At 34.2% G+C, this 16,204-nt stretch overlaps 2 protein-coding genes across 7 annotated transcripts; one reads left to right on the plus strand and one right to left on the minus strand.

Annotated features, from left to right (window-relative positions):
- Window positions 1-947: 947 nt before the first annotated feature.
- On the minus strand, window positions 948-10,440 carry LOC108461808 (enoyl-[acyl-carrier-protein] reductase, mitochondrial). Of its 6 annotated transcripts, XR_008281406.1 has the most exons (12): window positions 10,012-10,440; window positions 9,842-9,939; window positions 9,426-9,557; window positions 8,756-8,899; window positions 8,576-8,678; window positions 8,223-8,322; window positions 8,030-8,106; window positions 7,867-7,951; window positions 7,596-7,714; window positions 6,965-7,105; window positions 2,124-2,189; window positions 948-962 (listed from the first exon to the last, which is right to left on the minus strand). XR_008281406.1 is itself a non-coding variant. In XM_053026785.1 (11 exons), exons 1-10 carry the CDS (start codon window positions 10,191-10,193, stop codon window positions 7,012-7,014), a joined length of 1,134 nt encoding a protein of 377 aa, XP_052882745.1. In that variant the 5' UTR covers window positions 10,194-10,440; the 3' UTR covers window positions 1,999-2,189; window positions 6,965-7,011. The 6 variants fall into 6 exon arrangements, 3 of the variants coding, with proteins under 3 accessions (XP_052882745.1, XP_017617238.1, XP_017617237.1); XM_053026785.1 differs by lacking the exon at window positions 948-962 and having other exon boundaries at window positions 1,999-2,189; XR_008281408.1 differs by lacking the exons at window positions 948-962; window positions 2,124-2,189 and having other exon boundaries at window positions 6,692-7,105; window positions 7,596-7,734; window positions 7,867-7,945.
- Window positions 10,441-13,116: 2,676 nt separating this feature from the next.
- On the plus strand, window positions 13,117-15,919 carry LOC108462737 (uncharacterized). Its single transcript, XM_017762650.2, has 3 exons — window positions 13,117-14,129; window positions 14,244-14,786; window positions 15,592-15,919. The coding sequence occupies exons 1-3, from the start codon at window positions 13,227-13,229 to the stop codon at window positions 15,724-15,726; spliced, it is 1,581 nt and encodes a 526-aa protein (XP_017618139.2). The 5' UTR covers window positions 13,117-13,226; the 3' UTR covers window positions 15,727-15,919.
- Window positions 15,920-16,204: the final 285 nt, after the last annotated feature.

Consider the following 16,204-nt stretch of genomic DNA (forward strand, 5'->3'; position numbering starts at 1 on the left):
GTTGGGAAAAGAGAAAGTTTCTTATGTGGCGAGATTCCAGCCTCCGGTTGTCTCGTTCCGCCTTGGGTTTAATCCTTGGCTTTTAAGTAACCCTTCTCAATTCAAGTAAGCCAGTTATAGTGGAAGAGGACACCTACGACCACCAACTCCAAAGATTAGACTTACGATTTGTAGGAAACCTGACTCTAGCCAGTAATCACTTTTGTGGAACTATCTTCTGCTAGATCAGCACTTCCCAACGGAGAATAGCACACAGTTTTGTCTCTTGGATTCGCCAACCTCTGACGCAGAAAGCTAACGAACCGACTGTGTAATCTTCCCAAAACGTATAAAGTGGCCGTTCCTTGCACAAGTTGAAAAGATCACCTATTAAGGGACATGGACGGGCCACCCAGTAGTCTTGAGAAGCGATGAATACCCTCTTCAGAAGGCTAAGCGCGGATTTTAAGCCTCATGAACCTTTTTGGGGAATTTTGACAACTTTCGGCTAGATTGGTTTAGTGGCTCATGATTTTTGGGAAGGAAATAAATATAACATAAATGAGATTTTTATTGAAGAAAATATAGAGAGAACAAAAATACAGAGTTTTAGGAGAGGGAGTGTTTACAGGAAAAAAGAGATGTCAAATATGTGCCACTCTATCCCCTATTTATAGGACTAGAAAACCTAGTCTATTCCTAATGAAATTCTAAAAGATAAATACAAATAAATAAAGATAAATAAAGATAAATGAAAATAAATCCTAAAATAAAATCTAAATAAAAATCATTAATAATTATCCTAATATAATTAAAATTAAAAGAGTCTTGCGCTATAAAATCTCTTCTTTTGCATTTTAGTCCTCGGGTCTTCCATGTTTGCATTTTTGGCACCACTCCTCTCTTTCTTTGTATGTTGGTCCATTATATCTTCAAATTCGTATTTTTTTCCTTTAAATTTCTTCTCGCCTCTAATTTAGTCCCTAAAAGATAAAAGACCACAAAATAATCTAAATTAGTAGGATCATACTCAAAATAATCATGCAATTAGCACATAAAATATGTCGTTCTAGAGTATTATCACGCGAATATTGGTCTCTGGAAAATTCCATCTTTCCCAAGTAAACCAAGTTCCCGAATGTCCAACATCCATTAATTGACAATATGCCAAAACATCCTTAAATGTTGTTATCCTCCTCCCTTTCCTTGGTACCCCGCCCACCTTCTTAAAGGAGTATAAAATTTCATTAAAGTCACAACATACCATCCATGGCAAACATTGAGAGCGACTTAAGTTTCTCAGCAAATCTCAATATACCCCTCTACTATGCGCATAAGGAGAGCCATAAAAATCAATAAACCATTATTTATTTTCATTATCATTTTCTTGTAAGATTGTAACGCCCCCTTTACCCGAGACCGTCGCCGGAGTCGAGCACGAGGCATTACTAAACTTATTTGAGCACTTAAACAAATTCAAACAATTTATATCACACTTTCCGCACAAGTTGTCCAACTGCGTTACAGATGCAAAAAATCATATCTCGAGTTACAAAACTCAAATCCAAATCCGTAAATTTTCCCCAAATCTAGGCTCACATATCTACTTACTAATTTTTTCTAGAATTTTGGTTGGACCAATTAGTACAGTTTATTAGATGAAGTCTCCCTGCTTCAGGGTTCGACTACTCGACCCCTGTTCACTACGAACCAAATTTCTCCATGTACAGAATTCAAATAACCAAGACGTTTATTTCTATTAAAATAGACTCAATAAGGAATCCATACATATATAGTATGACTCCTAATTAATTTTTATAATTTTAATGATTTTACAAATCGAACAGGGAGTTCAAAATCACTCGACCTTGTCTCACAAAATTCAAATATCTCCGATATGAAAGCCTTTTGCTTACACCGTTTCTTCTATGTGAAACTAGATTCAATAAGATTTAATTTCATATTTTATTCAACCTATAATTATATTTTTATGATTTATGGTGAATTTTCAAACTCAGATTATCGCTACTAACCAAAAACTATTTTAGTACAAAATGTTGTTAACTAGTTTATAACATCTTTACTTCATTTCATTTAAACTCTATACATGCCATATAAATCTTCAAACATAAAACAAAAGCTACCGGAATTGATCTGGATAGTGTGCTTTGTTGTGTTGATCCGATCTACCCACTTCACTTCAAGTCAATCTACATAAAAATATTAAACACACAAGTTAGCTTATTGAAGCTTAGTAAGTTCATAGGTTAAAAGTAATGCTTACCAAACATAATATTTCCAAACAATACCAAAACACTTACTAAAGTTTCCTGCGATTCACAACCATTGTTATAATAATTCACATAGTTGAGCTCAACAAGAATAACTACTCAATCTCTTCCATTTGGATCACTTCTCTTTATTTCTTATAATCAAATTAGGAAACGGCTTACGAAATTGAGTACGTCGTTGCTCAATGCCACGATTCACAACTCAGATGGTTTTCCTCATTGAAATACCATACCTACATTTTTCAACTCGGTATGGGAAATGCCATACCTACATTTCTTAACTCAAGATGGATTTGATAATACCATACCTACATTTCACATTTCAAGATGGATAATACCATACCTACATTTCACAACTCAGATGGATGATACCATACCTACATTTCACACTTTGCCATGGAACAACCATGGTCTTATCCATCAATTCATCACACGTCACGATACTAACGTATTCAATCCTGCGTTTTCTTAATTTGCATTTCCACATTTATTCTTTCATTAACAAAATCTACACAATCCCACAACAAATTCGTATATAATAACACATTATAAACTTCAATCATTCACAAATAAACATCTAAATTCAACCATATGAACTTACCGAGCTAATTTGTAGAAGATATTGAAATTTAGGGACTATTCATAACTTTTTCTTTTCCTCGTTCTTCTTTGGATTCTTGATCTATAATATAAAATATTTCTACTCATTAACATTTATTTGATTTCTATTTCACTTCACAATTTATGCTGTTCAAATTTTGAAATTGCACTTTTACCCCAAAATTTACAGCTTTCACAATTTAGTCCCTACTCAATTCACCCATCAATTGAACTAATTTTTCTCAATTAACACTTTATTTTATCATTATAAACTATTTCAAAACCTTTTATATTCTGAATTTCAACAGCAACCTTCAATTCACAACTTTTTCACAATTAGGTCCTAAATATCATTTCCTATCAAAATCACTTAAAAACCACCTTAATATGAAATTAGAACTTAAATTTCATAATAATTCATCATAAAATTCCCTTATCCATCCAGGGTAACTTCCAATTTCACCCATAAAATCAAAAACTAATGAATTCTACAAGTGGACCTAATTGTAAAAGTCATAAAAACATAAAAATTATCAAGAAAAAGCAAGAATTAGACTCACATGATGTAAAAATATGAAAACCAGCTTTCTCCAGACCTTCTATGGCGTTTTGGCTGAGAAAATATGAAGAAATGTCTAGATTTTTCAATTACATCATTATTTAACTATTAACTTTTATCTATTTCCAATTTTGCCCTTGTTCACATTGTTTTCTTGCTTATTTCATACCCAAACCGTCCAGCCATTAACCTTTGGGTCTAATTGCTCTTTAAATCCATCTTTTAAATACTTAAGCTATTTACTCACAATTTAACAAATTTTGTGCTATTTTCAATTTAATCTTTTTAATTAATTAGCTATCCAAACGTTAAAATTTTCTAACTAAACTTTAATACTAACTCAATGACACTCCATAAATATTTATAAAAATATTTATAGCTCAATTTTCAACTTTGAGGTCTCGATACCTCATTTTTGACCCGTTTGACCTAATAAATTCTTTTAATTCACTAATTTCACCATTTCACAAATTCTTCTAAATTCTTACTTGACTCATAAATATTAAATTACTATCTTGTTCAATCTTATTTGTCGAATTTAGTGATCTCAAATCACCATTTCCGACACCACTGAAAATTAGGCCGTTACAAAGATGACATCAATATGATAATCTAAATAACTTTTTAACCTAACATTAGCATTTTCCTTGCACGCCAAGCACAAACCTCCATTGATCCAACTGCTACAATCTCAATCCCATTTAAAAAACCATACTTCTTTCTTACGCCTTTCATTCACACTCCATTTATTTTAGTCTCCATGAAAAAGACCATCTGGGGATTATACAACTTCAGCACATGCCGAAGCCTTCTGATATCCTGTGGACTCCCTAATCCACGGACATTCCAACTAAATATTTTTATTGCGATCGAGCAAGTTTGCCCTTTGGCAGCCGCCAATAAAAGTGGTTTTTTTTTAACATCTTCCTAATCCTAACAACCAAAAATCCCAACTCTTCCCTTTCCAAAGGACAGACGGACATGGACTATGATTCGGATGCACTTCATGAATTTGTACCCAGAAATTTGCAAAGACTAATGGCACATTCAACAGATCCTCCATTTTTCTCAAGTGTCGTAACATCAAAAGATAGTTGTTAAAAGTCCATGGGGACCCTTTTTGAGCCCTCTCCAAGTCCATTCTTTGAAGAATTTATACAAAAATCTTTTCTCACCCATATTCAAAATTTGAACCCCTTTTACTAGATGCCAAAGATTTTCCATTGTGCTTCTCATTGCTAGAAAATGAATAACACTTGCTGTTAAAAAACACCCTACCAAATAGAATTCCTCTTCCTCAAAAATCGGATCAGGCCCCTTCTGTGCCTGTACTACTTCCTCTTTCTCGTCATCCAATGATAACGCAACTAAACCTCTATCCAATCCCCTAAACTATGCAAAACAGATCGCCTACAAGTAAAAGAAAAGCGTGAATCCTAACCCAAACAACGTCGCCCAAAAAAACTTCAAGAAACCATACAAAAACCCTAAAACAAAAACCTATTAGAAACAACAGACAATGATGTACTAGGAGGGCAAGACCAAATTAGTATTTATGGAATACTTAATATCAGCTGAAAGGTGGATTTATTCAAATGCAAATATGAAAGGCTCAAATTTTACTTACCATTTCAACATTAAAATGTTTTTTAAAGAATTACAATATTTTATTTTATAATTAAAATTTTTAAAACACAAAAAAATTGTTTTAACTAAAAAAAAGGAATCTAAACAATACAAACCAAGTAAAGAAATAAAAAATCCAAAAAGACAACTTTGGAATTGGAAGGGCATTTCTGCTTAATTTTGCTTTCAGTAGAAATTTATGTGATCCACCACAAAAGTAGTCAAACATTTCTTTTCCAAGAATGAATCTATATTAGATCGCATGTTTGACTTTTTTGTGTAGTAAAAAATAAATGTGGTTTCACTAATAAGGAAATTTTACATTTTTGCACAAGAAAATATGCAGAATCTTTCTACTTTATTTTCACATGTTAATCAATTACATTGTTTGAAAACTCTAGAATATTTATATTCTTTTTCAACGCAAAATAGTCACCGAATTATGATTTTAGTTATATTTTAATCATCAAAATATTAAAATATTAATTTTTATTTAATCATTCAAGTTTTTATATTAAATATTTTAATCATTCTTATTTTAGAAAATTTATTTTCCTTTGCACCTAAGTTTTATTTAAAGTAACCTAAATTATATTATTAAAAGTTATAAAATAATCACTAAATTATTTAATTTTATTTTATTTTTATCATCAACTAACTAATAATGGTGCACTTGATCACACCATTGATGCGAGTGACCTTTCTGGGCCTAGTATTGACACCTTTCTTTCGAACTTCAGCATCCTTACTACTACCAGCCTCCCCACTCCGATTTCCCTCACCATCTCAACCAACAAAAACCCTAAAAAGCTGCTATAATGCTAATAATAAACTTATAAAAAATCATCCCCACGTTGGTCAGAATAGCCCCCATGAAACACAAACTCGAACCAAAGAAAAAGGAGAGTTAGAGGCCTCCCACGCCCAAACATTGAAACGCTAGGGATAATTAACAACGTTGTCATGCATAATAGTAAATGAGAGTACATACACGTGCAAATCTCCAAGCAACACGGGACACGTCTTCCATATGCCAATCCATAACATTCCAAATTTTAAAATTCAAATACAACACGGTATACCAACATCTCAGAAAGCATGACACTTGACAATATCTCAAGCAAGACCACTGTATAACCTCCCTCTCGACCATGGGGGACAATTATTAAACCTCCACCCCTCGAAGACACTCCTTGGACAATCCCTCAAGTATAACCTCTTGAGCAAACTCCTTCTAGTCACTTCTCGACTTTACACTCATATAGACCGCACTTCTGACACCAACTACTGTGTCTCATATGAAGTGATGACAAGGTCTCCAATTGTCACCCTGCCCAGACTATGGAGGCAAACCATTGGCCAACTTGCCATTGACTCACCTATTGAAAGATGACACGAGACACCTTGGGATTATAACTAAAGGTATATAAACCCTTAGCTCCAACCACAGGAGGGATCTCTCTCTCTCACTCCCTCCCTCCCTCATTCTCAATACTCAACTCAACCACCACCGTGACCCAAACACCCTCTGCAACGACTCAATACCACCGTCATCTCCGCCTCGTCTAATCTCAACATCAACAACAAATTTCATATTTTTTAATACTAACTAATTTGAATATCATTTAAATACATATTTTCTAATTTATGTTTAAAATATACATTTTATCTTCTCAAAAATACTTTTTGAAAACAATACTAAATTGACTTTTCAAAAGCATTTTTTCTAGTGCACTTTTCAACCTCAATGATAAACAGATCATGGTTAAAAGGAAAAGAATCAGAACATGAAAAGTTGACACGAATACCTTAAAAACCTATTTGATACTAATTATTATTCTTGGCAACTTCTAGTCATTTAGATTCTATCACTGATTGAAAACGGAAAGCCTTATAAAGAGAGACATACAATCCATTCATCAGCGCCTTCAGAATTGATGAACAAGGACGTAAAGATTAGAATTTGATAACTTGTTTTGGTTGACTCCCATGTTTCCCAAGTGCCTTCTCCAATGCACTGTGAAATTTGTCAAATGGAACCAACTCCATCCTACAAACAAAGGGCGCAAAAATGGGTTGCATTCAAGACACAAGGTCTAGTTATGGTTTTAGTCCCTCCCTTATTCTGAAATTTGGGATTTAATTCCTCTACTTTAATCTAGCATAATTTGGTCCTTCACTTTTATAATGTTATTAGTTGGTTCAAACTAATAACACTGTTAGTTGCTGCCACTGAAGTTATAATGTGGAATTTTCTTAAAAAACTTTAAACTTTTAGCTAACACGTAAATTGATTACTGATTTATGTGGCCGAATAACAATAAAGAAGAATTCCATATTAGTGCTTTAATGGTAGCATCTAACGGTGTGTTTATCAATTTGAGTATACTAATAATATTATAAAAGTAGACAAACCGCTTATGCCAAATTAGAGGTATTAAATCCCAAATTTCAGCATAGCAGAGGGATTAAAACCGTCATTAGACCATAAATGAATAACTAATGGTAAGTGAGATTGTGTATAAGAAGATCATACGTACTCGTATTTTAACTTCCCCTCTTGTGCCAGGCGTAGAAGGTAATCCACCATATCTCGGCACTCTTTCGCTTTATCAGCACTTAACCATTTCTGTAGCCAGAATCCTCTTAAAGAAAGATCCTGCAGACAGATAGGAGGATCTGCGTTCTTTCACATTTGGGAAGCCTCTTTTATTTATTCCAAGTGAAAATGTGCATTACTTGGATTGATAATAACTAACAGCAGCACAACACTAAGCAACAAAATATATAGAAGGGGTAATCCTTGATTACCTTGAAAATGAATGAGGAAGTTGATACGGTGACAGGCTTCTTGGACATTCCACCATATGTTACCATGGTTCCTCCCTGCCTGAAACTTGCATTCAAGGAAACTTAGATTCTTACTGCAAGAGAAATGTCCAATGCTATACTTTATGCAGCGAGGTTATCTGACCTTAAGAACTTGAGAACCAAAGAAGCGGCATGTCCACCGACGCAGTTCAATCCCAGGGCAGGTTCAGGTATATTTGACTACCATGACAGTAACAAATCAAATGGAAACAATGAGTGACTTTAATAACATGAAATCCATATGACATAGATCGAAGATCTCCTCACAATAACTATACTATAATGATAGATAATACCAAAAGGCTCTTAACATTCTTCACTTCTAGTTGGCTCTCGGTAAACACTTCATCAGCCCCAAGAGCTTTTAACCTTTCTTTTACTTCATCCGATCCAGCCCTAAAGCAAGTAAAAGGACGGTAAATGAAGATGCACTGGAAAAAAATGCATGCATCAAGTCAAGGAACCCTAATAGATAAGAATGTCAATCAGTAAAATAGTTTAACTCAAAAATATTGGCAGTCAACGACAGCAACCTCCTATTTAACAATATATCCCAAACTGATGACACCATCTAGGTTAAAAAAAAAAGGAAAGCAAGTGCAATGACAAGCACAGATACCTACAAGTCACAAGGAGCTAAGTACAGCACCTGTCCCGGATAATGCTAATGCTATGGATGCCACGATATCTTGCAAGCTGGATTACACATTGCCCCACAATGCTGGTAGCCCCATTTTGAACGATGGAATCTCCTGTTCATACCAGAATAATCAACAAGAGCATGTGATAGAGGCTTGAACATTATCAAATACAACATCAACAGCTGTACCTGTGCTTAAAGTAGTGAAGTCTTCGAGCATTCTTAAAGCGGTCAAAGGATTAACAGTAACTGTTGCAGCATACTCAATTGGTGAATCTTTACTGATTTTATGCCATATGTCGTGGTCTTTGACAACATAAGTCTGCCATGTTCCTGCCAATAATTTTTCGTTGATCTTAGCATTAAGATGAATGAAAGATCAGTCTAAACGCTCCTTATTCTAGTTCACTATTTCACTTCAAGAAATCCTATCTTAATGGTTTTAAGACATCTAAATGAGAAAATTAAAAGAAACTTCAACAAATTTTGTTAGGTTGAAGATGGGATGTCGAAAATTTTTATATTTCAAAGGTTCCCTAGTCATTAATATGAAAAAGGATCTCAGAATCTTGCAAGTTTCAACTAATTATTTTACTACAATAGGTTCAATCACATCTCTGGCGTTAAATCTCTTACACTACTGAGTGCAATAAGACTAGCCATTCTTAAACTTTCCTACCCAATTTTCTTTTAACAGCAATCCATTTCACATTCCAACTTAAAGGTAATTCGAGATATAAAATTTAGCACCTAAACTTGAACATACATAACTAGAAAGATGTGGAGGATTATCGATATTTAAGCACTAGGTATTCGAAGTAAAATTACAATTGCAAAGCAAAAGGTGCAAAGAACAAACCAGAGGAGGGTGGAGATGGAATGACCAAATCGCCTGGGGAGAGACCCTTAACCGCAGAACCAACAGAATACACTTCTCCAACACCTTCATAGCCTCCAACTGCTGGCACCTGTGGCCTCACAGGATATACTCCTATACAATAAAAATAAACTTTTGTTTATTTACAAAAGCCTTGAAACTCATTATTACTATTATTATTCAAAACTTATGTTATTCGGACTCGACTATGATTTGTGGATATGAGCATGTACCCGGCATAAGCATGGTTAAATTTTTTTTTTCCCAAAGTTCGTATCCCTATATCTATAAAGAGTCCGAATAACATAGTATACAACTACCCAATTCTTCAACTAATCAAAGATCAAGACTTTTAAATCAAATGAAGTAAAACCCAACGTGGAAAAGAAAACCCAGACCTTCAATACGGTTAATGTCAGAGGGGTTAATGGGAGCAGCCAACATTTTAACACAAACTTGATTCTCCTGCACTTCTACTGGGGGTAGCTCTATCATTCTATAAATAAAAAAGTAAGCAATAAAAAAAGAAAGATAATAATAATAGTAACGAAATTTGGATATCGGGGACCTGGTGACGGAGTCGGGTGGACCGTGGTGCTCGTAGACGACTGCCTTGGACGGCGGAGACATGATTGTCGACAATGCCCTCACGGTTTGGACCTTGGGCAAACCCCCGAAACGACTCCTGTTTAGACCCCATAAACTGGCGGTATTCACTGCTTTTAGCGCTATTGATCTGGCCACTACCATTTCTAAGCTAATTTTGCCTGGAAATGTTTGTTTTTGTGAATATATGTAATATGTATATCATCCAGAAGAGTCCACGCAAAGTCAAAGGTTCCAGGCAGCTGAAAATGGGCTATGATTTGGGCAACCCATCTCAAATTCACAAGGATTCGATCTTCATCCTGCTCTTAACTGGGTTAGGCTCAGTTGAACATCAAAATTTTGGCTGAGCAAAGAAAATTCAAGTTAGATGATAACTACGGTTAACATATAGTTATATACTGAACTTGGCAACGCGTAACTTTGGTAACTAAATTTCAAAATGGTAAGTAAATTTATAAAAATATATTTTTGCCACTTATTGTCGCGTACCAATATGCCATAGATTGTTACTGTCACATGAATTTATTTCAACAATATTAGTTAATTACTTAAAATAAAAAAATACCAAATTGATTTATCGTTTTCAAGTTTAAATACAATTTAGATTAAAAACAAATTAGATACTAAACCTCTTTTCAAATACTTCCATACATATTAACCTTAATAATTAATTCAATAAGCTAATTCAATTTAAATTAATATGAAAAGTATACAAATAGTTATCCAATTATAAAAAAATATTTATTTTAGGCACCAAAATAAAAAAAAGTTTACAATTTAAGCAACTACGTTATATAATTTAATCATTCTGGTCACTATTATTAAAATTACAAATGGTAAATTGTTATATAATATTAGCACACTCGACTTGACTTACATTATGATTTCAAATTTGATCTAAATTTACTTATATTTTTAATACCATTAAAGTTTATTTAAAGTCTTTCATAATAAATTTTTTAAAAAAATAAAAATATATTATTTCATTTAACATTTACTGATTATATATACTATTAAAATTTTAAACATATACAATTAAAAAATTCCTAATACTTATATTAGTTTTCATATGATTTAAATTACTTTTCCTTATCACTTACGGTGCCCCTTTGAATGGACGTTTACTCTCAACGTGGTGCGTTTAATCTTTTTTGTTACACTTTATAGTATTGTTATAATATATAATCTCATCATCAACACTATTTTTACACTACCCATAAGTAAACGCCTTGCCTGGCACAGTATGAAATAATCTAATATATAGACTTAACTTAACCCTGCGTGAGCTCTAACCTTAAGTTATAGTTAGGAGCTGCAAGATTTCCCGCCTAAAGTGGTTCGAAGCTATAACTAAACCAACTGATAGTACCCCCCCCCGCCCCCCCAAAAAAAGTCTTGTATCTTCATCAGCCCCTCCAAACAAGAACACTTGGAACCCATGGTAGAGAAAAAATCAATCTTGAAAGATGATGAGACCAGGTCGTCGTTCAATGGCAATACCAACAGGCAACGCCGAGGAAAAGAAGAAAGGGGTTTCTCGCTTTCGAATGTTTCCTTTGCCGGAGAAGTTGGTTCACGCTATCCCTCTCATCCTCTTCCTCTGCGTCTTCATTCTTTGGTTGCTCTCTCGTCCAGGTAATTCTTTCATTTGCATCAACCCTTTGTTCCCTTTCTTGTTTATGCATTGATCTTTATACCATTGTTTGTATCTCACAGAATTTAGTCCTTGTTTTAATTTTTTTTCGTTGATGGCTAATACTTGATGTCTCTTTGTTGCTATAAGTCTAGTCTCCTTTATTTGGATCTAAAGAAAATTTTACAACAAGGAAAGAAAATTCATTAAATTGCTTTATATCGTATGATCTTTCTTCTTCTTGCTTATGATCAATAAGTGCTGTTGATTTGTTTGAACTGAAATTCAACATTTTAGATAGCATCAAGAGAAAAATGCTTTAATCCATGTTGATGATGATGTTGAGTTTCTGCAAATTTTTTTCCCCTTTGATGGCTAATACTTGAGGTTTTTGCATTTTATCTTATATAATTTCATCTTTGTTTTACTTTTTTTTTTTAATAACTCAGAATAAAAGAAAAATGGTCTTATGCTTCAAATGATCATCCTTCTTTTTGGTTACTTGTGTTAGCTTATGGGTTTTCTTCCTACATTTATAATTGGTTTAATAATAGTTCCAGTCCCTTTATTATGTCAGAATTTGAGATTTAATCACTTTATTTTAATTTAGAATAATTTGATCCTATTCTTTTATAATGTTAGTTTCAAATCGATAATACCATTAAAGTGATGATATATATGTTTTAAAAGTTGAATAAATTAATAAAAATATAAAAGCGGAGGAATCAAATTTTGTTAGATTAAAATGATTAAAATTATATAACCAAAATTCCAATATTTATTATAATAAACTTATTAAAGATATCTTTTTTATTTTTTTTGGGGTTTGAAAGCAGTGAATGTGGAGGTGAAGGATGGCAAAATTGTTGCTATACATCATATGGATATGCCATTTCCTCTCACTGATGTACCCATCATGCCATCAGATAGTACATCATCACCAATTCCCTCCGCTCCACTGATTCTCACAGGGAATGAAACTGAAGCCATTGAAAGAATCATTGCTTCTGAATGAGAAACAAACAGCTTATGAGACTGTCTTTGCTGTCATTAAATGCATGTTTCAATAAAAAATTTTGGGTTAAATTTGATTTTACTTCTTTTACAATACTAAATCAAGCAAGAATATGTAACAAGTACTTATTTGAATTAATTAATTACATAATAAAATAAAAAAATTAATGGAATTACGCCACTGAAATATAAGTAGTAGCTTTGACTCATCTTTTAACATTACTTTAAATATTGGTAAAATTTCTATTAACATCTCTAAAATTTGTGTCTAACACATTCAATTTAAGTAGGGAAAAAGGATTAACATTAAAGCAAAAGTGACAAAAAGAGGAAAATTTGGTCTCTTTAGATCCGAACAATTCTCAGTCCAAGCCTGATTTCTATAACCAAGCATTTCAACCCGAAACACATGGGGAACATAAACACAAAACACAACATCATTCACCAAACATCGTCATCATCTACAACAAACAAATGCAACAAAAAATCAATTATAGAAGACATAACAATAAACATTGTAAGAACAAATGATCACCACCCAGCAACGCACGGCGCCACAAAGTAGCTTTAGACGTTCAATCATTTATTTGTTCATCACCATGATTTTGCTTTACATCCTATACCCTAATCTCTTGTTGACCGACAATGACCGTAACAAAAGCTACCCTACCACCACCAATCTCTCCACCAAAGTCGAATCATCGTCGAACCATTCCTCGGTTACCGAATTATCTACGACGAAGAAGGTTGTCGAGAAGGAGCCATTAGAGAGCACGAGGCCGGCACCGGCAGTAGAGATGATCGAGCAGTCCCTCGGGAACTACCACCGGTATGACACGCAGCTCAAACACATTGCGTTCGGGATAGCGGCGTCGTCGAACCTATGGGAAACTCGAAAAGAGTACATCAAAGCATGGTGGAGGCCTCAAGAGACTAGGGGTGTAGTGTGGGTGGATAAGAATGTGAGGACAAGGAGGAATGAATCGTTGCCGGAGATTAGGGTCTCTCAAGACACTTCAAGGTTCAAGTACTTAAACCGGCAAGGATCCCGGTCGGCGTTGCGGATAACGAGGGTGGTCTCGGAGACACTTAAGCTAGGGATGAAGGACATAAGGTGGTTCGTGATGGGGGATGATGATACGGTCTTCATTGTCAACAATGTGGTGAGAGTGCTGTCTAAATATGACCATACACAGTTTTATTATCTTGGGAGTGCATCAGAGAGCCATATTCAGAACATATTCTTTTCATATGCAATGGCATTTGGTGGGGGTGGGTTTGCAATAAGCTACCCATTGGCTAAAGAATTGTCAAAGATGCAAGATATGTGCATCCAAAGGTATCCAGCTTTATATGGAAGTGATGATAGGATTCAAGCTTGCATGGCCGAGCTTGGGGTGCCCCTCACCAGGGAACTTGGTTTCCATCAGGTAAAAAAAAATCACTCGTTTGATAAATATATGAATATTTCGAAGTTGAACTAGTTTGAAATTTGAAACATATTATTTGAAGGGGTAAGTTGTATTTACTTTGTTGTTGTACAGTACGATGTGTATGGAAATTTGTTAGGGCTCTTGGGAGCTCATCCAGTGACTCCATTGGTATCACTCCACCACCTAGATGTAGTGGAACCTATCTTTCCCGGGATGAAACGACCAAAAGCGATCTCGCACCTGCTAGAAGCAGCAAAGGAGGATTCGGCGAGCTTGATGCAACAATCGATATGCTACGATTCAACGCGGTACTGGTCGATCACGGTGTCTTGGGGCTACGTGGTTCAAATCTTGAGGGGAGTCATGTCCCCTAGAGAGCTTGAGATGCCTAGTAGAACTTTTCTCAATTGGTACAAGAGAGCTGATTACACTGCCTATGCATTCAACACTAGGCCTGTTGAAAGGCACCCTTGCCAAAATCCCTTCGTTTTCTACATGAGTAAGGTGAAGTATGATCGTCCTCGGAGGCAGACAATCGGAGTCTACTACCGTCATAAAAAGAAAAGTCGCTACTGCCGGTGGAGAATGGCCTCACCAGAGAGACTCGATTCCGTCGTAGTTCTAAAGAAGCGAGATGATCTTCGATGGAAAAAGGTACTACTATTTATTTTTCTTCATAGGTTACCTAAGAAGATGTCAAAAGAAAAAGGGTTAATTACACCGAACATCCACTATTTAGAGTTCAAATTTTAAATTAATTCTTAAACTTCAAAAATTTTTAATTGAGTCCTTCAAATATAATATCATATAATTAAGTTCTTCCATCTAGGTGCAGTAACGGTTTGGTTAGGATCGGACGGATTTTAAAATTGAACTGAATTTCATGAGTTTGGATAAATTTGATTCATCCGTTTTTAAAATTAAAATTTTAATTTTTATAATTTTTAAAGTTATTTTTACTAATTTATAATTTAGAATAATCATTTTATATTATAAAAATAAAAAATATAAATTTAATAAATATAAAATTCAATTTTATCTAAACGAAATAGATTCAAGTAATAATTGAGTCAAAACTGAACCGAATTTTAATAAAACCGAATTGGAATCTAACTAAACACTATGATTCGGACCGATTTTTGGTTTTCTCAACTTTTTTAATTAGTCTAAGCATTAGCTTATGAGTTAAATATTATCTCAAACTTGACATAGGACATATTTAAAAACATAGTAATTAAAATTTCCACAACTATGTACCTTGTCAATTCAGTAGGCACACAGGTATTTAAAAGAATAACTTGGTTGATACGATATTGATATTCTGAGGACTCATTTAAAACGTTTGTTTAGGATCAATCTAGAATCTAAACCATAGTTTGAGGACTTACAGTGCCAATAAAAAAACTATGGATGCTATTTACTAGCATAAACCACAAAGTTTGTTGTTTTTGTGTTGCAGTCACCAAGGAGGGACTGTTGCAGAGTTCTTCCATCAGATAAAAACACAACAATGATTTTATCAGTTGGAAATTGCAGAGAAGGTGAAATCAGTGAGTTGCAAACGAAAAAGGAATCGTTGGTAGCTCAGATGTAACTCCATACAGGCTGAGAGAAAAGCGAAAAAAGAAAAAGAAAAATAGACCCACAAAATAGCAGTCATTGAAACGAGTCTACTCTCATACATGGATTCATGTTTTTCTCTCTTTCTCTCTTTCCTCTTTGATGATGTCTAATATGTGTAACTTTCAGTTCAAACAAATCAACAACACTTATATCTTTTTTCCTTATTATAGCTGTTTTATTTATTCATGAACAAATCAAATTTGACAAAAAAGAATTAAATTAGCAAGGCCCTTTTTTTTAAAGGAGTTAAAAAGAAATTTTCCCATCCTTCATTTTCACATTCACTGCTTTCGAACCCCCAAAAGAAAGTATGTTGATAATAAATATTGAACTTTCTTCGTTTGATGTAATTTTGCTTTTTCTTCTCTCTTGACGTTGCTTCTTCTTCCACCCGTTCCATCTTCCTCCATCATCCTCAAGCCCATGATCAGCATTGCTCTGGTCACCAT

This window comes from Gossypium arboreum, chromosome 1 (assembly GCF_025698485.1).
Source record: "Gossypium arboreum isolate Shixiya-1 chromosome 1, ASM2569848v2, whole genome shotgun sequence".
NCBI classification, from domain to species: domain Eukaryota; kingdom Viridiplantae; phylum Streptophyta; class Magnoliopsida; order Malvales; family Malvaceae; genus Gossypium; species Gossypium arboreum.